The sequence below is a fragment of the Musca domestica genome, unplaced genomic scaffold (assembly GCF_030504385.1).
Source record: "Musca domestica strain aabys unplaced genomic scaffold, Musca_domestica.polishedcontigs.V.1.1 11, whole genome shotgun sequence".
Taxonomy (NCBI): Eukaryota; Metazoa; Arthropoda; class Insecta; order Diptera; family Muscidae; genus Musca; species Musca domestica.
In genome coordinates this window covers 13,661,660-13,688,988 of record NW_026712133.1, presented here as the reverse complement: position 1 = coordinate 13,688,988, position 27,329 = coordinate 13,661,660, and the positions used below count along the sequence as shown (strand labels likewise).

Sequence of the window (27,329 nt, the reverse complement as noted above, 5' to 3'; positions counted from 1 at the left end):
TTTCTCTTGAGCGGTATTTTTCGATGATTTTTTTTTTGACATTTTTCAAGTTATCTTACAATGGTGCAGGGCATTAAAAGTTCGACCCGGCGAATTCTATGGAAATATATTTGACACGCACATTTACCTGTTTTGGTATCAAATATGAATCATTTGAGAAAAGTTTTTTTCAAAGAAATTTTCTTCGTACCATTTGCAAACATTTCTGATGCCATTATTAGGGCATACAATATGCATTTGGTGCACAATAAGCCTGATATCGGATGTTGATCTATATAGGAGCTATGGCAAGTGAACTGTGCCAAATTTCATCATCATGAGGTAATGGAACAAGTGAACCTATATTACCCCTACTTGCCCCCAACCTAATTCTAGCCCAAATTTAACATATATTCAGGGAAAAAACTCAGTTACCCCCTAATGCTTATTTTTATTTCTAAACATAAATACATCTTTGACTTGATTGTTTTAAATAGTTTTCCATTTTATACAAGTTAATTGAATTTCGTCATTACAACATACATCATTGTTAAATTGACTTACAATATTTCAAGGATCACATCAATATTGGAGTTGACGTTGATGTGTGACAGACAGAACATGACAATTGTTTCCCTTTTACATAAAATATAGATGTATGTGTGTCGCATTGCTTTCAGAAATTCCACATCAATTATGTGCTGGGGCGTGCGTGAGTATCGATTCTGTTATTATCCTTACTGCAGGCCATACCGAAATTACAGTTATAAAAATGTTTGTATCATGTTCGGTGTTCTCATTTCCGTATCTTGTGAATGAATTTCATGTCAGCAATACATATTCCGACTTTCTCAGTTTAAGACAATTTCTTGGAAAATTGTCAAATCGAAAACGAAGTTATTTTTGGAGGAACATTGATGGAAAATTTAACACCAGAAGCAACAACAATAAATTATATTAAACTAAATAAATAATGAAACAAGCACACAATTTGATTGAACGCACAATTACACACACACACATAGATACACAGAGGCAATGACTTGACATCAATGGAAAAGTAAATAAGGTCAACACCACAAAACATTCAGGCGGGGAGGGGAGTGTAGGTAATAAATGTCATTTGAAGTTTTCCAATGATTACTCAAACTTTAGCTTCAATTATTGAAGCTTTTGTCGTGTTGTTTTTCTTGGCTATTTGCCTCGTGGCATCAATACTTCGGTAAAATAAATAAAACAGGACAGGTATTTAGGATTAAGACAAACACTGGCGGTCAAACCCCACACTCACCATTTCATTGAAAATGGAGAGGTGTAGACTCCTAATGAAAATTTTGATGTCAGAGAAACTTTAAGATGTTTCAGTTTTGTCTGCCACTGTATTTGAAATATCGAACTCTTTTCAGAGATATAATAGCATTAACAACGAACAAATGATGTTTCAATAATTTATGAGCACCCAAATAATAAATGAAGACTGCGCCACAGTCATTGAACTTATTTGTAAATTAGAATGAAAAAGAATTGAATATAACATGAACACATTATGTTTGTTTATTTTTCGGAATAACAAAACATTGGATGAGAAATAAAACAATAAGAAACGTGCCCAAAAAGGATTGCAGAGACTGGAATATGATAAACTTGGTATAGGTGTATAAATGTCGTTTCGTAAGGGAAACGTCATGTTTTCGAGAACATCTATAAGAGAGATTAGATATGGCTGACTGAAAATCGACTCCAAGAACTTGTGAAAAAATTTTGAAATATATCCAAATGAACTTGAATGTGGTCAAAAGCTCTCTATACATGACATCACCCATTATATGTAACAATAATAGAACGGAAGGGTTTCTACAGCCCACGACACCAAAATGCAAAATTTCAGCCAAATAAACTGAATACAAGTTAAAAAGTATCAGTCGGCTTTGCCGACAGACTAATACCCTCAGCCATTGTTCGATTACTTAAATATATTTTGACTTCTGTTATGTTTATTGAAATTATTGACCCTCTATGGAGTAGGTTCCGATGGAATGGGCCAATATTGCCCATTTCGTATCGGACCTAAATAAATATGATATAAATAGGGGATAACTTGGCAACTTCCTTCACTATACATGGCACATGTGATATTTCTAGAAAATGTTAACATGTGCGTGAGGTACCGGGCATAGTCGGCCGAAGTATTCCATTTTCATGCCTCATATAATACAAATATAAATATTGGTGTGGCCATAATTACAGGAAAATCAAACATTTATATCCAATTTATGCGAAATCATAAATTCCATATTCATCTCAGGTTTCTGGTTAAGAGAAATATTAAGATATAGCAAGTTGTAAAGAATCGCTGAGTTGTTTCGCAAGTTATGACAGATAAAAGTATTGAAAATTGTGACCTTTTGTGAGTGAGGTACCAGTAGGGGGTTCACAGATGTATATCATCTGCACAACATATATTGTATTAGCAAAAATGTTTGTGTGTGTGTGAAATTTGAAAAGTGTTGAATGTCTATCTCGTTTTCTTTGAGCGTTTTGTTTTTCAAAATATTGAACCCGATGTGGGGCAGGTAGATCATATGTTGACGGAAATATTGAGATGTACCGAGTTTGAATGGAATCGGATGTTAATTTCGCATTTTATGAGCTTCATGGATATTCAACATTTTGAGCCTTTGTGGGGGAGGTACCATAAGGAGTGGACCGATATATCTTAACACCATCTTAACAACAGATCTTGTGTCTATAAAAAAATATTGGGATGTGGGAAATTATAAGACAATCGGATTCTTACATCACATTTTATAAGAGTTGTAATAATTCTAAATTTTGGCCCTTTGTGGGGGATGAACTTGATCAAATGGACCGATATAGTCCATTTTTGCACCTGACCTAGCACTGACGCAATTATTAGGATTTGCAAAGTTGGAGCAAAATCAGATTATAGTTTCTCTTTCTATGCAAAAAATAGTTTTTGAAAATTTTGACCATTTGTGGGGGAGGTAGAAGGAGTGGACCGATATATTCCATCTTAACACCAGACCTTTGGTTGACAAAAATATTGGGATGTGTGAAATTTGAAGACAATGAGACCCTCTCTTCACATTTTATAAGAGTTACAATTACTCAAAATGTTGACCCTTTGTAGGGGAGGTACTTGATGGAGTGGACCGATATTGTCCATTTTCGCATCTGACCTAGAACTGACGAAAATATTAGGATTTGCAAAGTTTAAGCAAAATCGGATTATCCTTTATCTTTCTGTGCAATAAATTATTTTCTTTGAAAATATTGACATTTTGTTTTGGAGGTACCAGAAGAAATGAACCCATCTCCGAACTCGATCAAAATTTGATATAATAATACTATGATGTATCTAGTTTGAACAAAATCGGATACTCCTTTGAAGATTTATCATGCGCATCAGCCAGACAGACGGACGAACATCGCTAGATCGACTTCAAATGTCCTGAAACGGATTTGGTCCAAAGAGACCTAGGGTCTAAAACCGTTTTGGCCGTATCAAATAATTCATTCCCTCTATGGCTGAGGGTATAAAAATGTGGCTAAGACCCTCAATATAATGGGATTCCTTTGTGTATGGTTAAGGCTGCACAAACTTTAAACTGCTCGAATTCAAATAAGTTTCACTTTTTTTAAAAAAGTTTGGCCTGAGACCCCAAAAACTCTTGAGATTTGATCTATGAACCGAAATATAAATTCACTTGGAATTTTACATACCCCAGACAGGCTTTTGCTACATGAATTGTTTAGGAAACCTTTCTGTGAATTCAAAAAGAGTCAATTATATCGGAAAAAGCATTTTTTAACCAAAAACTGACTACGCGGAGGTACTATTGTATAAGGTTATAAGCACAACTTGGACCTAAATAAAGAAAATTCGGTTGAGAATTATGACTACAACCCTAAAAATAAAATAAATTAGGCGGTACAGTCTCTTGAGAGGCCATATTGAAACCTACAAGGCCCATTTACATACATACCTTCGGAAGCTAAAGTGATTTCCACACAGGCAGACGGAAGGCCATGGCTAAATCGGGCTAGAAGTTTATGCTGTTCAAGAATATAAACTCTTTGTGGGGTCAAAAAGTCTTGTTTCAAACGGTAATAGGATTGATGTAAAGAGGCGGTTTTGGAAATATGTACAAAGTGTAAGTGCTGTACTAAATGGTACTCAATTTGGTACAATTCCGTTTTGGGTGAAAGGAAGAAGCTCGTAATTAGAAGTGTTGGTATTGGGGTCATTGCTGGTGAGAAGGGTCAAGAGAAAGAGTTGAGGATGGAAATTCGTTCAGCAAGCGTCATAAGGGACAACTGTTCATGTTAGCCTGGACTTATGGAGGTGGTTTCGGAAATGTGTGCTAAAAATGTTCGAAAAGTACTGGGGTCACTGTTGGTATCTGGAAATATGATATACAGGTGGTTTTGGAAATGCTTACCATAATTGTACGAAAAGTACTGAATAGTACTATATTTGGTATTGGGTGAAGGTACAGAGGTATAATAGAATATTGATGGTAATCTGATATTTATATTAGGCCGTGGTTTGAAAATGCGTCATATATTTGTTTAAAAAGCACTAAATCGTTCTAAATTTGGTATTGGGTACAAAGATAGGGCTGGAATCCTCAGATTTTGTATTGAGGTCTCTGTTAGTATCAGGGATTGATATATGGAGTTGATTTTGGAAATGTATAATTGTACGAAAAATAGTAAATTGTACTAAATTTGTTGAAAAGATAGGGCTGGAATTCTCAAATTTGATATGTATGTCACTATCTATGGTAAAGATATGGTGGTGATTTTGGATATATGAACTATAATTGTACGAAAAGTAATAAGTGGTACTAAATTCGGTAAGGGGAAATTGTAGAGATTAAATCCTGAAATTTGATATAGATGCCACTGTTGGTGTTAGATATGCTTACTATAATTGTACTAAATCGAACTAAATTTGGTAATGGAGGTAATTAAGGAGTTGAAATCCTGAAATTCGTTATAGATATTAGTGCTTGTGGGTAAGATATGGAAGAGGGTTTGGAAATGCGTCCTATATTTGTACGGAAAGTACTAAATGGTACTAAATTTGGGGAGAATATCCCAGGCAGAAAACAAGGGAACTGATGAGGATTGGTGGCTATTTCCGAAACCTTACCCCCTGGTAATCGTTTTCCACTAATAAACAAACGTTGTTTTTATAAAAACAGCAATAAAGGGATTAAGCCTGACCATTTTGCAACAACAAAATACAATGGCATCCCGAACAAGCAAACCAACACTGTTCTATGTTTCGAAATATGTAAATTCTACTGAGTTTGGCGTTGGGTGAAGGGATAGAGCAGAAGCCGTCAGATTTTTGTTACGATAACGGTTGGTGTCTAGAATTGAATAGTATGAACTTTTGCACATATATCCAAATTTTAAAAATAAGTATGCCAAATTTGATCGAAATCGGTTTCGATATAGCTATAGCTCCAATATATAATTTTCATCCGATTAGAAATACATTTGCTAAATTTTATGGAGATCGGTTTAGATTTGGATATAGCTCCATTATAATATTAATGGAATTTGGCATTTACGACCGAATTGAGTCTAGAAGCCAGTATGTCAAATTTGGTGAAGATCGGTTCAGATATAGCTATAGCTCCCATATATACTGTTCATGCGATTTGTTATATTTGTTACCCACAGCCGTAATATGCACTCCGCAACAACGATATTCAGGGAAATATATGAACTACAGCTCAGAAATATCTTTGCCGAATTTTGTCGAGATCGGTTCCGATTTGGATATAGCTCCCATATATATCTTTATCTGATTTCAAATTAATTTTGCACCCAATGGGCAGTACATGTCCGAATTTAAAAGATACAAATGCTTCGGCATATTTAGTCCTTTGAACTTTAAATTATAATTATAATCATAGCGTGTATGATTGAATTCTCCCATAAAAACTTTTAATTGTTATGCGGAGCTCTACTAAATTAGCAAAGTGGTGTTGGGTATCATAAAGTCGGTCCTGTCCGACATTGAGACTTTCTTTACTGGTTCTATTATATACTGTAGCGTAATTGTTCCTTACTTATAGCCGTTTCAAAAGTTTTCGTTAATATTTTTCCGAAAAAAAATAAATCGATTACATACCCTACCCAAATCCAAAAGTTATTAGTATACAGCATGGGAACATTTGTACAAGACACATAAAGATAAATATTATTTCAATATTAATAACAGTTTTCGTATTAAATGACTTCGACTACTACAACTACAGACATTTGCAGACACACACACACTCATACGCACAAAAAATGAAAGGAATACAAATTCATTTGAATTACTTGTGGCGAAATGGGAATAGAGAATGTTATCCGATAGTCGATTAGTTTTCTTTTTTATTCACGTTTTTCTGTTTTTTTTTGTTGATTTTCTTTTTTTGCAAGGATGACATAAAGAAAAACAAACTTCCACCAACAGTAAAAGTTGGTATTGCTGTGGTGGAGGAAAATGTTTACACACTTATGTCATCCGATTTTCTTGTGAACATAGGATTTCGATGATATTAACACAAATGCAAAGTAGGAAAAGAGTCACTTTGAAGAACAAAATCTATTTAAATGGTATAAATTTGCCAAAGTGGAAATTGTTTAAATGGGATCAATATTTTAAAGGAAAGAAATGATAAAGAGAAGACATTATCAACTACATCATTAGGGTGAATTTGGGAAATATGATACAGTTGGCTGCAGGAACATTCCCGCGGCCTTAGACGAGAGTATAGCAATCTTTTTCGCATCAGCTATATACCGAAGTTTTTATATTAGAGAGGATGGCTCTGCATAGATTTTATCTTAGGAATTCCGTGTCTTGAACGTACTCGGAAGTGAAACCTGCTCGCGAGTGGGATTTCTCAGTCTTGTTTTTGGAGACGAACAAAGAAGAGAAAAATAGAAGAAGCAATGGACCGTTAGGTTTTCGGTAGACAGCAACAGCACTAACATATGCTTTGTTGGTACCGATTAGCGACAATGCTTTCAAAGAGTTTTGTGCAGCCTATGACAAAAATTACTTATGCAGGACCACGTCTTCGTATAGCCCCATATAAAGGTAATCATTTGAGCGGTATTTTTCGACGGAGTTTTTTTAAACTTTTTAAGTTTCTTCCAAATTGTGGGCCGGCCGAACTTAGCTGCATTTTTACTTGTTAATATCTGTAACGGTTTTCGGGATATCTCAATTCGTCAAGTAAATTTTGTCGCCACGAAAGTAGTTAGACTTATTTTCGAAATTCAAACCAGTAAGAAAAAGTCAAAAGTAGGTTAGTGCCGACTATATGATACCCTACACCACTATGCACATTTAGTAGAGCTCCCTTAACAAAAGTATTTATTTCAAGTAGATCATACCACCAATCAACATTTGGCCTTAGAGCAGTTATAGTTTGCTATAGATGATATTACTTGGAGAAGGATTATATTAAAATAATTTTGAAATCGGATTAAGGATATATATGTGAGATATATCAGAACCGATTATCACCGAATTCGATGCACTTGCTTCCAGACTGAATTTGGTTGGATATACCAAAATTCAAGACTTTTGGATTGATTTTTGCCATTTGGTGCACAATTATATCCAAATCTAAACCGATCTTGATAAAATTTGTCAGAGGTATATCTGGGCTGTATCTGATAACTGCTACCAAATATCATTGTTGTCGAATGCATATTACGAATGTGAGGGACTTAAACACCAAATCAGATTAAAAATATATATGGAAGCTATAGCTATATCTTCTAGACTGAATTCGGTCGGATTAGCCAAAATTCGTGTCATTTAGACTGATATTGGCTACTTGGTGCACAATTAAACCGAAATCGGCTGAAGATATATATGGAAACTATATCCAAATCTGATCCAATCTTGATGCAATTTGATTCAGAGCTGTATCTGGTATCTGGTACCAAGGATCATTACTCTTGTGGGGACTTTAAACCCAAATCAAATAAAATATATATACGGGAGCTATAGCTATATCTGAACCGATTTACCAAATTTGAAGGTTGAATTCAGTCGTAATTGCCAAAATTCAGTTTATTTGGGCTGATATTGGCCATTTGGTGCACAATAAACCTGATATCATAAAGATATATATGGGAGCTATATCCTAATCTGAACCGATCTCGATAAAATTTAACAGAGGTATTTTCGAGCAGTATCTGATTTCCAGTACCAAATATCATTGTCGTCGAATGTATATTACGACTGCGAGGGACTTAAACACCAAATGAAACATATGGGAGCTATAGCTATATCTGAGCCGATTTTCTCAAAATTTAACTTACTTGCTTCTAGACTGATTTTTGCTGGGATGTACCAAAATACAGGTCATTTGGACTGGTATTGGTTAATTGGTGCCCAATTAGCCCGAAATCGGTTGAAGATATATATGGGAGCTATATCCAAATCTGATCCGATCTTGATAAAATTTGTTAGAGGTATTTCCGAGCTTTGTAAGATATCTGGTACCAAAAATCATTCTTTTGGAGTAAATATTATGCTTGTTTAAGGACTTTGAACCCAAAAATGGGATTAAACATATATATGGGAGCTATAGCTATGTCTGAACCGATTTTCTCCAAATTTAATTTACTTGCATCTACACTGAATTTGGTGGGATGTATCAAAATACAGGTCATTTGGACTTATATTAGCCATTTGGTGCACAGTTAACCAGAAGTCGGTTGAAGATATTTGAGAGCTATATCTAAATCTGATCCGGTTATCACCAATTTCAGTTGGGTTCCTCCTTGGGCCCAACAAATATTGTTTGGAAAATTTTATCTCAATCGGATAATATGATATACGACCTGCATTTTGTTCACTGACAATTATAAATCGACTCAGAAAGTGATTATATTAAGATCCTCAGAAGTAACTATGGGTCTATTTTGCTTCCTTCTCCCTGTTACAAACAAATGCACAAAGTCAGAATACCCTAACCACTATGTGGTGTAGGGTGTAAACAGTATTTTTAAAATAAATGTTTTATTTCTATAAAAATTTAAATATTGATTTGGAGAAATTCAAGAGTTGTAGTTCTGGCATATTTTTTACTAAATATCGAATTTTACGAGTTAAAAACCAAATGTTTGTGCCAAAAGTTTCAGTTTTATCAATCTAAATTTAACACAAAGAAATTCATTTCGTTCGGAATTTTTTCGATATCATGTACAAGAATTTGGCCCCAGCGCCTCCTTCCTTTTTACGAAAGCCTACAATTCCAACAGACACCATGTTAAGGGTTCTTTTCTTTTTTCATAAGCCTAAAAGTATGCAATGATTTTGATACAACGACGGTTTACCTGTTTCCACCTTTCAAAACCCCTTCACTTTTTTGTTACAAGTATTATTTGAACGATTGTTGAACAAATGTTTGCATTTCTCCGTTCAAACCCTTATTTCGCAACCTATAAGCCACTGAATTGCAATGACAATGACATTCTCTTGATATTGAACTCAAAATACCCTTCTTTCACGCAGAACAACAACAAACGAGCCTTAAAAAATACAAAATGTAAAAGAAAATCTGTCAAAATTTCCACGATTTGCGGGAAATGTAAGAAAATACAAAACAACCGGCCTAGTGTGGAAAACCAACCTTAAAAGACAAAAGCAAACACCAACAACGTAATCACTGAGAAGCAAAACCACCAAGGCATTCAAATGAAATTGAACGTTAACGACGTCACCATCACAACCGAATAAAATCAAATAAAAATAAATGGACGACGCACGCAGTCATATTCCATTCCACAGTCAGTCAGTCAGGCCATCACCATCATCACAACACACAGTAAAGAAACAAAGAAAGGCGGGCAGACAGACGGACAGACGTAGGAACAGGAATGGAAGAATGAACACGAAAAAAAAACTACGAAATTTCTTTACTGAAATTGTCAAGACATTCAGATTGTAACACTCGCTCGATTAAGACCACCGCTCTAAACGCTTTCCAAACGTGTCGGACACTTTTCCCAAACAGACAGTAAACGAAAACACTTTAAAAAATCAATTTTTCGCTTTCCGGTTGCCGGTCGGTCAAACAACAAAATAACATTTAACCATTTTCTTTTTGAAAAATAGAAAAACAAAGCGTTTTCTAAATTTAAGTTGGATTGTCTATGCGACAAGTTGTCGGACCCTCTGCAACATCATCTCCCTTTGCATGAATTTTAATAAATTGAATTTTCCCCTTGTATATTTACATATGTATGGAAGTGAGTTTGATTGTATGTGTCAACGAGAATTGCTCATCAATTGTGCGGTTTATGAAGTGTAAAATAATCGACATTAATAAAAGTGCTTTCACAATAAAAGCGATGTATCGCAAAACAAGGAGAGATGTCATGTAAAGGAAAACATGTTCATGGAAAACTTCAAGGCGAAATGTTATGGTTTTATTGTTATTGGTTTCTAGCCCTGTATAATTGAGTAATAAATTGGCATTAACCTTAATCACCGTGACCAAATATGAATATTTGTGGTATTTTGGTAGTTTCGGAAATGGTACGAAATGAAATTGAAAATAGAGTGCGGATAATAACACTAAAAACTTTGTGGAAATAAATGAAGTAGGTCATTACTAGAACCCCTTTGATATCAACAAAGTAGGAAAAATGTTTTCCAAAGAAAAATGAAAAATTGCAGCTTATAATTTTACCGGATACTTTGCCCCCACACAAAAATTAGTTCTAGAACAAGTTATATAGTATTAATAGGTTTCGCCGACAGATGTATACCCCCAGCCTTGACTTATGATTTTTCTAACCAATATTGTCCAATTCGTATCGTCTGATATAACTATTATAACGTGCCATATTTGAACTATATCGTCTACTTCCTATACTTTATATGAGATATGTGGAAATTTTTGGAAAATGTGGAAATATACATGAGGTACCAGATTTTGCGGACCCAAAGATCTGTTATTATATTATTTTGATACAAATATTGAGATTTACCAAGTCTGAATGGAATCTGATGTTAATTTCGCGTTTTATGAGCTTCATTGATATTCAATATTTTGACCCTTTATGGGGGAGGTATCAGAAGGAGTGAACCGATATTTGTTAGTAGAAATAATGCGATGTGTGAAATATAAGGAGAACCAGATGCTTATTTCGGATTTTATATTCGGTTTGGTTATTCACAGATCTTATGTTGATGGAAATATTGGGATTTGCCAAGTCGAAAGGATATCGAATGTTAATTTCGCGTTTTATGAGCTTCCAGGATATGGATCAACATATTCCGTCTTCAGACGAACAAGACCTTGGGTTAATAAAAATATTGTGACGTGTTTAATTTGAAGACAATCGGACTCTAACATCACATTTTATAAGAGTTATAAATATTCCAAATTTTGGCCCTTTGTGGTAGAGGTACTGATGCAAATACTAGGATTTGCAAAGTTGGAGCTTAATCGGATTATCCTTTCTCTTTTTGTGCAGCAAAATATTTTTTTTTTTTTTTTTGAAAATTTCGACTTTTTGTGGTGGAGGTACCAAAAGGACCGATATTGCCCATCTCCGAACCCGATCTAAATTTGATAATAATATTCCGTTATTTCGATGAGGCAAGGGTTGGCCGTATCAAATGATATCTACCCTCACTAGCCATGTAGTTGAAGGTATAAATATGATACATGATATAAACCCTCCACCATACTATGGAGGGTATATTAACTTCGTCATTCCGTTTGTAACACCCCGAAATACTCATGTCATGTTTCAAATTTCAGAATATCTTAATGGTTTCTATGACATAAAATAACTTTGCATGTTTATGCCTTCGTATAGCCTCTATATAACGGTATTCCCCAACGTTCGGTATTTTGATGATATTAGTGACATTATTCAATGGAATTGTTTTAAATTTTATTTTCAAGGATTGTTTCCTTTGAATATCAGAAAAACCATTGTTTGGTTTTTCCACCATACTATGGAGGGTATATTAACTTCGTCATTCCGTTTGAAACTCCTCGAAATACTCATGTCAGACCCAACAAAGTATATATATTCTTGATCAGCGTAAAATTCTAAGTCCATTTAGCCATGTCCGTCTGTCTGTCTGTTGTAACCACGCTATCTTTCGAACGAATTGAGATAGAAGGCTCAAATTTTGCACACGTGTTTATTTTTCCAGTAGGCAGGTTAAGTTCGTAAATGCGCCATGTAGTCTCCATATAACTGTACCTCCCGATATTCGCTATTTTGATGATTTTAGAGACATTATTAACCGGAATTGTTTCAACTTTGGTATTTGAAGTTCAAAATGGATACTACAGCCTATGACAGAAAAATATCTGTGCAGGTCCACGTCTTCATATAGCCCCCATACAATGGTACCTCCCGATATTCGGTATTTTGATGATTTTAGCGACATTATTCACCCGAATTGTTTCTTATTTGGTATTTGAAGTTCGTAATGGAAAGTACAGTCTGTGACAGAAAATTGTCAATGCAGGTTCAGGTCTACGTATGGGCCCCATATAGCAGGACCTCCCTATATTCAGTATTTTGACAAGTTAAGGTACAATACCCACCCAAATTGTTTGAGGATAATGGATGCTATAGCCTCTAACAGAAAATTGTCTATGCTGGTCTAGGTCTTCGCACAACTCCGATATAACGGTCCCTCCCTATATACGATATTTTGATTATTTTAGCTACATTATTCACCGTTTATTTCAAGTTTCGAATTTTAATATGGTAATGGCTTATGACAAACAAGGCCTATGTAGGTCCACGTCGTATAGACCCCAATATAACAGCTATATTCGGTATTTTTAAAATTTTAACAGAATTTTTTAAGGGTTTAATTTTTTGAAAATTTCCAAATTAGTTCTAAATGGTGGAGGGTATTCAAAGTTCGGCCCGGCCGAACTTACTGCTTTTTAACTTGTTTTAATTGAAATTCTATGACATACTCTGTGAATATTTAATTCGGAAAGTACAATAAAAAATTCAAAAACAAAAAAAAAATAGTCCACTTCCATAATGTCTGATTATTTTCTAAACTAGTTACAAAGTCTATTAGACATTGTGGAACTAGACTGATAAAAATATTCTCTTTTTGTACCATTCAACAGCAAGTCTAAATAAAGGAAACAGACAATAACCTAAAAATATACAAAAAATAAACGAGGGCAAATAACCAACTCTGTGAATACGAAAAATTATTTATCTAGAAAAAGTGGAAGTGAGAAAAAAACGAAAATGTACAAAAGAAAGGCTTTAATGGAAATTAATTAACAATTAAGGGAAATAAACTAAAAAAAAACGAGTGAGAAAAAGAGAAAAAAATACGCAACAGAATATGTGTATGTGTGATACATATATAAAAAGGGAATATTCCAAACTAGTGAATACATAAGGCGCAACAACAACAAAACTAATTACGTCAACCAAACTCTGCACAAAATGTAATAAGTTTTAAATGTACTACAAAAAAACATAAATTAAAAAGAAACAAATTCATAAAAAATATCAAACAACCCCACCCACAACAAAAAAAGGTTTGGAAACAAAAACTCATTACAACAGATGTTTTTTGGTGTTGTAGTTGTAATGGAAATTCAAGTACCTGTCAGGCATTAATTCTAAGTTGTGAAAACTGAAATTCAAAATTCCCAAAAAAATAAATTAAAAATCGAAACCAAACGCCCCCAACACTTAAAACGACAACAAAACGACCAATAAATTCAACAAAAAGTAACAAAACAGCAGCTTTTGCCCGGCTAATGAAAAAATAGAAGTGATTTTTTTTTGCCTCCTAACATAAGTCTGGGAACAAAGCCACACAGAACACAATTGAATTTGAATTTCAAATCGAATTGGAAACCTGCAAAGTCACAACCAGTTGCAACACCAAACAAAACAGTTTTCGAAGAAATATCATCAACAACGACAGCAAAATATATTCTAAATTTGCAACGAAGCATATCCCAAAAATTTTAATCAAAAAGAAAAAAACAACAAAACAGTTTTTAGTAAAATTTTTTTTATTGCAATTTACATTCCATTTGTTTGTTTGCAAAAATCAACAAAAAAAAAAAAAAAAACAACCACATTCTTCAGTGAAAGTATTTTATTTTATTTTTAAACTGTGATCCGGTTTCGAAATCCCCTCGAAACCTTCATTTACTACATCGGAAACCATTCAAAACTACTCCTTGTACCTTGCTGTACGTCCGTAGGCGTGCATCCATCCAAAACATTTTTTCATCTGCCTGTGTTTCGCTGAAGTGGTAAAAATTGCTCCCATCACCATTAACCACATCACCGAAAATATCCCCTTCAAAATGCGAGTTAAAGTAGGCAAACGGTTATGGCTGCGCAAAAGACGCTCGAAAAGGGCGGACAGTTATCCGAAACCAAGGTAAGTTTGTTTTATATTGTAATATTATTTCGAGAAATCGAACTTATATTCTAGTAGTATTTTATGAGAAAAAAACACTATTGGACTTCTTTACCCAATCATGTTTTCTAAATGAACCGACTGGTCTCCATAACCTGTTTAATTAATTAATGCAACATTTGCAAAAGAGACAGTCAAATAAGTGAGTTTGCAGATGGACAATATCCAACATCAATCGGCAACCTTTAATAACCACAACAAGTAAAAAAATTGCAAGTTCGGCCTGGCCGGGCCTTTTTGGGACGAATTTGGCAATTCTCAAAATACCGAGTATCGGGAGGTACCGTTATATGGGGCCTATACGAATACCTGGACCAACATAGACAATTTTCTGTCACAGACTCCGCTGAAAAATCTCGCTAAAATCATCAAAATACCGAATATAGAGAGGTGCCGTTATATGGGGGCTATACGAAGACGTGGACAATTTTCAGTCTTAGGCTGTAGTATCCATTAGGAACTTCAAATACCAAATTTGAAACAATTCCGGTTAATAATCTCGCCAAAATCATGAAAATGCTGAAAATCGGGAGATACTATTATATGGGGGCTATACGGGCACCCCTAGATCGACTCCGAATTTGGTCCAAAGAGACCTATGATCTAAAACCGATATATCTCAAATAAAATATACCCTCTGTAGCCATATGACTGAAGGTATAAAAATTGGATAACTTAACGCAATTATGACATCCAAATAACCCGCTTCTTTGCTGTAGCGATTTTTGGTTTATCAGAACTCCATAACCTGTTTATTAATCAGCACCCATTTTTACTGTGATATAAAAATGGTATTTAAGACGAAGTCAAATATATGAAGATCATTTGATATTTAGATATGATTGACAATATCCAATACAAATAGTCAAACTTATAGTACCAATATTTAGATATAGCTCCCATATATATCAACAATCGATTTGGGGTTAATTGTGCGCTTAATGGCCAATATCAGTTCAAATGTCCTCAATTTTGGCACATCCAACTGAGTTCAGTCTAGAAGTAAGTTCATAAAATTTGGTGAAAATCGGTTCAGATATAGCCCATATATATGTTTCATCCGATTTGGTGTTTAAGTCCCTCACGTGCGTAGTATGCCCACAAGAATAATATTTGGTACCAGAAGCCCAGAAATACCCCTGTCAAATTTAATCGAGATCGGATCAGATTTGGATATAGCTCCCATATATAACTTTATCCAATATCAGGTTAATTGTGCATCAAATGGCTAATATCAGCCCAAATTAAAAGAATTTTGGCACTTCCGACGGAATTCATCCTAGAAACAAGTACTTCAAATTTTGGTGAAAATCGGTTTAGATATAGCTATAGCTCCCATATACACGTTTCATCCGATTCGGGGTTAACATCACTCACATGCATAATATGCACTCCACAACAAGGATATTTGATACCGGACATTAGATACAGCTGGAAAATAGCTCTGCTAAATTTTATCGAGATCGGTTCAGATTTTTATATTTCTTCGTTATAAATCTTCAACCGATTTTATGTTTATTGTCCACCATATATGTAATATTGCCCCATATGGATAGATTTTTTCATATTCAATCGAATTTTGGTGAAACTCGGTTGCAGTATATTATGTTGAAAATCGATACATATAAATCGATGGATATAGCTCCCAAATATTGACTACTCTAAAGCCATAGTACGCATTTGAATAAGGTTCATCGTTGATATGATCTACTTCACATAAATTCCCAATATAAGGTTTATTTGTTAGGCGAGCTCTACTATATACATAAGTGGTGTAGGGTATCATACAGTCGGCCGGTGAATTAGATCAAAGTAACAATGGATCTTTTTCGAATGCCAAGTAACCGATTTTCCGATCTAACCGATTTTCACCAAATTTGAAGTACTAGCTTCTTGACTGAATTCGATTTGAAAATGATTTGTGGAAAATTGCATCTCAATCGAACAATAAAAGCTACCTGTGTTCTGTATACATGAACGCGCATGGACAGACGGACGGACATGCATAAAGCGACTCAGAATGTCAGAAAGCTTAGTTCTTCCCTCATCTATTAAATTTTTAGATCACATTGCTAGTTATACGACTCCTCCACTACATCTATTTCTAATTTAAGAGTGATTAGATAGACATTATTTAATAATCTATGCCACTTCAAGTGGTGTGCAGAAATGTAAGTTCTTACCTGACTCATAATATTTTTATAATTTCCTTCTGATACCCACACTGCTCATGTGTACTAGGAAACCCTGATGTCACCTTTTCTAGCACTCTTCTCACATTTTCATTATCATTAGCATCATGACCAAAGTCTAGTTTTTGAGTGACAGTGCAAATATTTTGTCATCCGTCAAGAATTCTGCACTTGGCTGGTTGTGGCGTGTATCCGCTCTTAGCAGAGAATGTGTCACAGGCGGCAAATATGAGAAATTTAAATCGTTGCACGCAAGTTTTCCGTTTTTGTCACTGATATTTAATTCATATTAATAGTGACTACTAAAATAGGTCAAAGGTATATCGTTGTTGTCTTTGTTGGCTTGTGATCGATATTCTCTTTGCGTTTGTAACAAATTTGGAGGTTAATGAGGTTACGGCTGCCTGTGGCAAAAGAGTCAATGATAGCATTATAACATGAGGATACATGCAAAGCAATAAATAAAATATTTTGGAAATATTTTCAAAATACAACTATGAGAAATTATGAAATGGTTTTAAATTGAATGGTATGGTGTAACTCAATGAGGTTATCGAAACAAATTTAATTATTGCATAACTTTTACAACAGATTTAAGGACGTATTAAATTGTCCATTATTTGTAAATCGTAAATTTTGTGTCAAACAATGGCCACAACTAAGAAATCTTGGATACACCTTTAAATACACACTACACAGGGTGAGATAAGAAAAACTGCAACAAAGTCAAACGCCATAATTTTTACATTTTTTTTTAAATTTTATTAAACGAAAGCAAAAAATGTCGGAAATAGCATCATATTTTAGAATAAATTTAGATTTGTTCGAAGTCACCTTTGGCACGAATTATGGCCTTCAAATGGCCAATGAAACCGTCACACACTGCCCGAATGTTGCTCTGCGGTATTTTGCCCCATTCCCGGCGAAGCGCTTGCTTGAGGTGATCGACACAATAGTCCAACGGATTGATATCCGGAGATTTTGGTAGCCATTGTGCGCTGGCAATGAAGCGAGAAACCTCATTTTGTAACCATTCTTAGGTGGCGCGTGCTGAGTGCGATGGTGCTGAGTCCTGTTGGAATATCCAAGGTCTGCGGCCAAAATGTTTGCTAAAGCCTTGGGCACTAATACACTCTCCAGAATATTTTCGCGAAAATATTCGGCATTTATTCTGATACCACGGTCGATTAATACGAGCGGAGAGCGACCAACGGCTGTTATGGCGGCCCACACCATCACCGTAGCCGGCGCTTGAGTTCTGGTAACCAACCGAAGGTGCACATTTTCAGCTGACTTCTTTGGCAAGTAAACACTATCATTTTGTTTGTTTACAAACTGCTGGACAACGAATGTTTTCTAATTTTTTACTACTTTCGGCCAAGCCAAGCAACTCTTTAGCTCTTTTGAGTCTATTTTCTTTCTGTTGCGATGTAAGTTCTTGCACTTTTCGGAATTTCAATGGCTTTACCCCGAGCTCGTTTTTCAATATTTGCCGAATTGAATATTGCAATATGTTCACATCACGATCCATTTTTCGGCCACTACGACATGGTTTTCGATCAAGACGCTTCTTTACATTTCGAAACATTTCTGCTGATGTTGCTGTCGTCTTCCGTCGGGCTACGCTACCAGTATCACGGAAACGAGCAATGTTACGAAACACAAAAGATTTATTCACATTTAAATGCTAGAGAGCTCTAACGATAGTCACTTGTGGCTTTCCAGGCAAATATACAGAAATCACACTAACATGCTTGAATTCCATTACGAATAATTTTTTTTTTCTGGAAAATTCTCACCAAAATACTTTTGTGCGCTTGTAAACAATGTACTGAGCTATCACTGGAATAATGTTAACAGCAGTCGAGCGAGTGGCTTATAAATTACAGCAGTCTGAAGTTGGTTGCAGTTTTTTCAACTCACCCTATATGTTATATTTTTATCATTCTTCCTGCCCTTAAAAAATGCTCCACAATCTATATCGATTAAGATTTGTGATTACTTTTTTAATAATAAGAAATATATAATATATGATTTTATAGCCTTATTCTGATGTGTTAAACTCTAACTACAACGGTAATTAGTTTAGCCCATGTTGTGTTTGTTGTGGATCAATAAATATTGCCATAAATCTTGTTCCCCAAACACATCTAGTTGTATATAGGAGTTGTTTTTTGGTAAATATGGTCACACCTTTTATTTTCTTAGGCTCCACCTTGGTAAGAACTCATTTTAGTGTGTTGGTATTTGGCTAATAAATATCGTATTAATCGGATTTTCTTCAATGGATTGTTCGTGCTCTCCTCTTTAGTGTTCCTCATCCCAGAGGTCATCAATTCCGTCTATATATTTACTTTCTTTTTATCCTTATACATATGTTTGTGTGTGAATTTGTGTTAAGATTTTGCGATTTGTTTCTTTGTGTCCCAATACCAGTGACATAACAAGCTGAAATGGGATTGTGTTTAAGATAATTACAGTGGATAAAAGTGAAAAATGTCAAAGGGCATAAATTGCTATTGGGCCGTCTGTATGTACTAAATATCTATTATATGTAATTTTTGGCTATCAATGGTGCGATTGTTACTGATTTCTTAAAATACCAGATTTTACATTGAGTAGGCGTTAAACTAATATAATGCATCGTTTAATAATGCCCTCAAAGAATAATATCCTAAACACAGATCTACAAATATACGACGGGTGCAGGAGCGGTCAACACAGGTGAAATATAATAAAGTGATTGATTGATTGAATGATTGACTGACTGATCTAGAATCAACGCCCAGACGAAACGGCCTTGGTAGTACTGTTATAAGTCTGGGTTTTTTGGAAATTCGTAAAAAACATAAAGTTCGGCAGGGCCGAATTTTAATACCCTCCACCTTTGGGTAAAGAAAACATTTTTATATAAAAATATCTGAATTCAAACGTGTAACACTTTCAATTACAAATACCAGTAAGACCGTTCGGATAATGCCGTTAAACTTTTCACAAAACTATAAAGAGGGTGAGGCCGTTATATGGCGGTCATACCAAAACGGGAACTTCTGTAGACAATTTTATACTTCAAGGATTGCCACGTACAAAATCTTCTTAAATAACAAATTTGAAACAATTTCGTGGGTAAATGTGACTAGGATTATTAAAATACCGAATATCGATGGGTATCGTTATATGTGCGCTATAGGAAATCGTAGACCTAAATATTCAATGTTCTGCCACCGGAGAACCATTATGAACTACAAATACAAATTTTTAGACAAATCCGTGGGAAAATGTGGAATATCGGGAGATACCGTTATATGGGGGCTATACCAAAACGTGGATCTATATATACTATGTTCCACCACCGGAGTTAAAGCCCATTGCGCACTACAAATACCAATTTTTAGACAAATCCGTAAAAAAAATGTGGCGAAAATCATCAAAACACCGAAAATCGGTAGGTACCGTAATATGGTATCAAACTTAACGTTTGGTGTGAGAATCAAGGTTGGAAATTAAGTTTGATATATAAATGGCACTAAATATGGTATTGAGTAAAGGGATAGGATTGGAATTCTGAAGGTATTTGGAATTGAGATACGGAGGTGGTTTTGCAAATGTGTACTATAATTGTACGAAAAGTACTAAATGGTACTAAATTTGGTATTGGGTGAGGGGATAGAAATAAAATTCTGAAATTTGATTTGAAATTTGTACGAAAAATACGAAATGGTACCTATTTCGTTATTGGGTAAAGGGATAGGGCTGGAATCCTTAAATTTTATGTTGAGGTCTCTGTTGGTATATGGAATTGAAATATGGAGTTGTTTTTGGAAACGAAAAGTACTAAATGAAAAAAGTACTTATTTTGGATCACAATTTCCTATTATTACAGGTAACAGCAGGTCCCAGCTGATTTGACACTATAATATTACTAGTGTCAAACTCGATATGACGTTTTGTGATTCAAATCCATTTCTTGATATACATATATATATTTTGATATAAAATTTCACTGCAGGGCAATGTGAACATATTTTTTGCCTAATAAAAGAAAAAATCGCCGTTGTACTTAACAAAACGCCAAAGGCGATGGTTCGGAACCTTTTTTGCGGTACATAATATATTCGCATATTTCATGTATCCAAAATTGCAAATGCAGAATACTTTATGTATGTATGCTGTTTGGTTTCAACTTAAAAGGATTGTTGCCTTCTCTGCGATTTTCTAGCGATTGCTTGAAGTGTTGAGACATTAGGACCAATAGCTAACAACTATCCATTAAAGGGAATGATCTGAAAGCATTAAAATTAAATATTTTAAGAACTATTCTTCTGCATTTTCAATTTAAAATTCCAAATTACAAAAATGTATATTTTTGAAATTAAAATAATTTATTGAAAATTAATTATTTTGTTTACATTTTTGGACACATAACTCTGACACTTGTATTACGTACAAAAACAAATTTGTATGTGGTTGTTGTTACGATTGTTATACAACAACACTTGCTTTTACCTGAATTTTCCTACCATGACTCTTTCCGAAAAAAATTGAATAACGTATAAAACTTTCAATTTATTACGACGTATGAAGATTTTACAAAAAAAAAAAATATTTGTCAAAGACCCAACGAATTGTTGGAACGAATCTAAAATTTTAAGGTGGAATTTTTACTGGCGAAATAGCTAGCAGTTTCTAGTCTCTAACCCATTTGCAATACCAAAAATATTACGGACCTAAAATATATTTGGCTATTAGTTTTATAAAACTGCTTCACTTCGTTCGGTTACTAGAGAGATTCTACAGACGGCCAAAGACTGAATAGTTATTGAATATTCTTCTGATCTAGAATATATATACGTTGTGGAGCTAAAATGTTTGTTTCAAGGAGTTACAAGTGGTATGCAAACCTTATTACCTTATAACTTCCCTAGTATGGTGAAGGCTATAAAACAGCTTTTGTCGGAGAAACGCAATATCAATTTCGGTTGAAATTGACGGGACTGTAGAAGCTTATATTGTGATGTTACGACAATTGGTCTATTCTCATTTCACAACTTCACCAGTGTCCTATTATACCACAACCCAAATTCGATATGCGGTCACCCACTTAACTTTGTTTTCACACAGAATTTTGAAAACCCTATTTTTGGAATGAGAAAAAGTGAAGAGAGACCCTCGAAATTTCAATTTACCGGGCGAATATATCTGCAGACATTAAATAAAATATTAAAATAACTTAAAAACAGTTGTTATAGTTTGAGGCCTAAATCAAGGATAAAATTTAATGAAATAATGTGTAGACAGACAGAGGTTGATTTTTAATATTAATCAGAAAGGTATTCGAAGAAAATCATTTAAGACAACAATGGGTATATACTTTGTTCTTATTCAATGTTATAAAGAAATTCATAAAATCCTTATACACCGTGCCTTATATGCACAATATATCTTGCGCCCGTCCTGCGAAGAAGACATTACATCTGAATGTGTCATAAGCTAAACGCTATGTAACAAAATTCAAATATAATGAAGCCAACATTTATATAAACGTCCGCCACACTTTTCCATTCCCATTTATTTTATTAATTATTTTATTTATCATCGAAATGAATACCATCAGAGGTCTATTATTTAACAAAAATCAACAATAATCGATCAATTTATTCCTTCATTTGTCACATTAAATGTCAGATGATTGTCGGTAGAAGGAAGAGAAAACTCCTTGAAGGTATTATTACATTTATCTCATTGTGAAAATTCACTCTCTCCATCTCTTTCTCATCTGTATATTCGCCCATATATGTGTGTATGTATGTGTTTATCAATGGGATGAGTCTTTAAATAAATATTATCACATTAAGTGCCATTTATGAACAAAAATATGAATAATAATAATAATAAAAATAACAACAACAACGGCGTACACATGTGTGCCAGACAGAGTGTGAATGTGTGTGTTTAAGTAACAATTAGTCGCTGCTGCAGAGTGGTCTATCAAAATACTGACCTAAAATGCTAAAAAAGCCGCCGAAGGTCACAAGCATATTTGTACGGATGTAAAGATACACACGTATACGAGTATATAGATATAAGTATTGTTTGTCCAACATTTGATTGACAATTAGAGACGTGTGTCAGAACAGTGGTGGGAATGATGAATAAAACTGGGGAATTTTTGAATTATAACCAGTAAAGAAAGTCCCAAAGTAGGGTGGGGCAGAGTTTATGATACCCTACACCACTTTGCTAATTTAGTTGAGCTCCACATACCAATTAAAAGTTTTTACGGGAGAATTCAATCATACATGCTATTGAATTATTATTTAAAGTTCAAAGGACTAAATATGCCGAAGCATTTGTATCTTTTAAATTCGGACTTGTATTTCCCATTTGGTGCAAAATTAATTTGAAATCAGATAAAGATATATATGGGAGCTATATCCAAATCTGGACCGATCTCGATAAAATTTGGCAAAGATATTTCTGAGCTGTATTTGATATATTTCCCCAAATATTGTTGTTACAGAGTGCATATTACGGCTGCGGAGGACAAAAATAACAAATCGGATGAACAATATATATGGGAGCTATAGCTATATCTGAACCTATTTCGATCAAATTTGGCGTACTTATTTTCAGGCCTAATTTGGTTGTATGTGTAAAATTTCATACTATTCGGGCTGATATTACACGTTTGGTGCACAATAAAAGGCATATCGGACGAAGATATATATGGGAGCTATATCTACATTTTTACCGATTATCTCCAATTTCAATAGGGTTCGTCCTTGGGCCAAACAAATGATTTGTGCAAAATTTCATCTCAATCGGATAATAAATGCGACCTGCATTTTGTTCACAAGAATGCATAGACAGAAGGACGGACGGACAGACGGACTGGCTGACATGCATAAATCAACTCAGAAAGTGATTCTATGGAGATCCACAAAAGTAACTATAGGTCTATCTCGCTTCCTTCTCCATGTTACAAACAAATGAACAAAGACATAATACCTTTACCACTATGTGGTGTAGGGTATAATGAAAAACCATTTAATTTGGCACCATTGGTCTAACACCTTAAATCCTGCACCTGCACACCTGGCGGTACCGTTATATGGGGAATTTATCAAAACGTGGACTTATGTTGCACATTTTCAATACCATAAATTCTACGAACTTAAAATACATTTGAATAGAATCATATCAACCTGCTTCATTCCATTCAGGAGCTAGAATGATTTCCACAGACAGACAGATATACGGCGGGCGGACATGACTTAATCGGTACAGGATTTTGTTTCGTGGAAGTCAAATAACGTAGTAAGATTTTGTCCTATTTTCATACCCTCCACCTTGAAAAGGAACTTATATTGCTTTGTCATTCCGTTTGTAACATCCCTAAATATTGGTAGTAGATCCCATAAAGTATATATATTCATGACTAGCATAAAATTCTAAGTCGATTTGAACAATTTGTATTGTGTCTTGGATAATTGATTGATTATTTTCAATAAGATATATCGGTCCACGATTTTGTATAGCCCCCATATTACGGTATCTCCCGACATTCGGTATTTTGATGATTTTTGCCAAATTTTTCCACGGATTTGTCTAAAAATTGGTATATGTAGGTCATAATGGGTTCTAGCTCAGGTGACGAAACATTGTATGTATAAGTCCTCGTTTTTGTTTAGCCCCCACAAAACGGTACCTCCCGATATTCGGTGTTTTGATGATGTTTGTTACATTTTGGTATTTGAAGTTCGTAATGGATACTACAGTCTATGACAAAAAATTGTCTGTGCAGGTGCACGTCTTTGTATAGCCCCATATAACGGCACCTCCCTATATTGGGTATTCTGATAAGTTTATCAAAATTATTCACCGATTTTTTGCCACGTCGACATATAGACTCTAATAAAACGGCTACATTCGGTATTTTAAAGATTTAACAGAATTTTTAATGGATTTTATTTTTTTGAAAATAGCCAAATTCGTTCCAAATGGTGGAGGATATTCAAAGTTCGGCCCAGCTGAACTTACATGTTTTTTACTTGTTTTTTGAAAAGTTTAAGAGCATTATCCAAACGCTCTTACTGGTATTTGTAGTTTAAAGTTGACCACGTTTGAATTCAGATACTTTTATATGAAAATGTTTTTTTTTACCCAATGGTGGAGGTTATTAAAAGTTCGGCGCGGCTGAACTTAATGTTTTTTGACTTGTTTTAAAGTCTGCATATCAAATATTGGATCAAGTGTGATAATGGGATTAAGATTGAACCGAAAATATATGGGAGTATGCGTTCAATCCTTCTAGTAACTTCACGATAGACAGTAATGATTTTGAGAAAATATTAATTACATATAAATTGAGCGGAGTCTGGGATTTCGTTATTCTGGACTGTGGTTAAAACAAAAACACATGCTTCAGATTGGCGCTACGAAGTTTTGTTAAGTTCTGGAAAAGATTTGTATTAGTGAAATATTATTACATTTATTATTGAGTTACCTAATGATCCACAACATCAGCTATAACCCAGTGTTTATAACACATTTATAACCCTGGTTCCTGTGCCTGAAGTTTTTCCCCAGCACAACTTTTTCAAGTGCAGACTGTATGTCAACATGTCCTACAACCATGCATACAACAAACAGGTATCTGCTGCGAACAACTTGTCTTGTCACACGTGTGTCTAATTTATGTCCATATTAAATTGTTTTACCCGTCGTTTCAATATCAAATATTTGCATAATATGCAAATATAAACATGCTCAATTATTTTCGAGATGCATTGTACATCCTAACTTAATAAACATAAATGGGAGAAGAGTTTAAACAATGTTTGTCATTACAATAATATTAAAATGGGTAATTTTTAATAACCATTAGAAACATTTAAAAACGAATTTGAATTTGAATCTATGTTATGTTAAAGGTACCTTCAATTTTGAAAATTTCGGCCCTAGCACTGACTTGTCATTGGTATGGGTGCTTCTTAAACAAGAAGATTACTTCACCGTGATCGAACCAGGTGGAATTACAACTACAGAAAAAAACATTGAAATAACTTTCTAATGCATTAAATAATGACTACCACATTCAATGTTTTGGCTGGTGGAGAAAATAAAGGATATAACCCGCATTAATGTGCTTGTCATATAAACACAAATTTTCAAATATTTCAAAAAAAAAAAAAAATTGTTTGTTCTATGACAAACTTAAAGGGTATTGATATGAGTGTTTGTCCATGTATTAAATTCAATAGTGAAACCTCAATATATATGATCTAACTCTCTTTCTATAATCATAATTTGTAATGCCACTCTAAATCGGTAACAATGCAAATGGTAACAACAACAACGGCCTCAGCAAGCACGGACATAGCCAGACCACAAGACGATAACAGCACAGGCCAACCACCGCATTCGTTGGGCGCGTAGTGAACAATTTAGTTTTCGATGGTATGCCGTTCACAGCATAAGGCTAAGGAATCTCGGTTCGCTGTTCCGCAGGAACTTCGGTTCGCTGTTCCGCAGGAACTTCGGCTCGCTGTTTCGTAGGAGTTTCGGCTCCCTATTCCGCAGGAGCTTCGACTCGCTGTTCCGCAGGAGCTTCTACTTGCTGTTCCGTACCATTGTCAAACATTGATAGTGGAGTAGATTTAGTTATAAACCGTAGCTAGACTAGCCCTTGTAGACGACTCGAATAGCTAAACCCGAGCCGAACCCGAACGAGTTCCGATCCATCTGCAAAGACTTAGACATCGGTTACCGAACCTACCCCAACGAGCTGCCGAACCCGAAAGAGTTTCGATCCATCTACAAAGCCTTAGGCATCGGTTGTCGAATCTACCCTCAACGAGCTGCCGAAACCGAACAGTTCTCAATCCGACTACGAAGACCTAGGCAGCTGATCCCGGGGATTTTCACAGCGAATTTGCTAGATTTTATACCACAGGTCCCCAAGCCGCCTCCGAAGCCCTTTACATCCACATCCCAACCACCTACTTCGCTAACCCCAATTGTTCACCGCTCGTTAGCCCAATGAAGTACCCGATTAACTCTACATCGATAACATCCCGAAAGCCGACGTGACCGAGCACAATCATCGTGACTCCTGATTATATTCAACCCGTCGACAACCGGCGACCACAAGTTCACATCGTCAACATACCGAACGTCAACATAACTACATCGTAATTCCCGAATACATTCATTCCGTCTTTATCCAACTATTACAACTTCCCGATTACCTTAAAATCGTCAACATTCCTGAACGCCAGCATCACCCGAACACAAACATCTTAATTCCTGAAAACAGTGAAACCGACGGCCACAAGTTTCCGATTACCTTCAAATCATCAACCCCAGTGTCACCCATTACACTTCCAATGCACACCTATTATTGCTTCCAATGTACACCTATTATAATGCTGCTATAGGTTAATGACTCTGAACGTTGAGACTGCAACTTCTGGTTGGCTGCACATCAAGATATGCGGATCAAGTCCCACACACAGGCTCAGCTTAATTTTTTGTATTTGTTGTGATTGTGTTTGATTCTTTTACGAAACTAGTTTAATATTCTCCCCAGGAGTTATTTTAATATAAAATAAAAATCTTTTGCATTTCATCTAAATCTTACAACCGCACTT

At 35.0% G+C, this 27,329-nt stretch overlaps 1 protein-coding gene across 3 annotated transcripts in view; it reads left to right on the top strand.

The window, feature by feature from the left end:
• Window positions 1-27,329, top strand: part of LOC101893061 (P protein) — a 167,689-nt gene that overhangs the window by 73,064 nt on the left and 67,296 nt on the right. For 2 of the 3 annotated variants that reach the window (XM_059131419.1, XM_005176413.4), the window contains exon 2: window positions 13,158-14,446. The exons of the other annotated variant lie outside the window; for it this stretch is intronic. In XM_059131419.1, coding sequence (XP_058987402.1) covers window positions 14,370-14,446 — 77 coding nt within the window. In that variant the 5' untranslated portion in view covers window positions 13,158-14,369. The remainder of the gene's footprint in view (window positions 1-13,157; window positions 14,447-27,329) is intronic. 3 annotated transcript variants of the gene reach the window in all.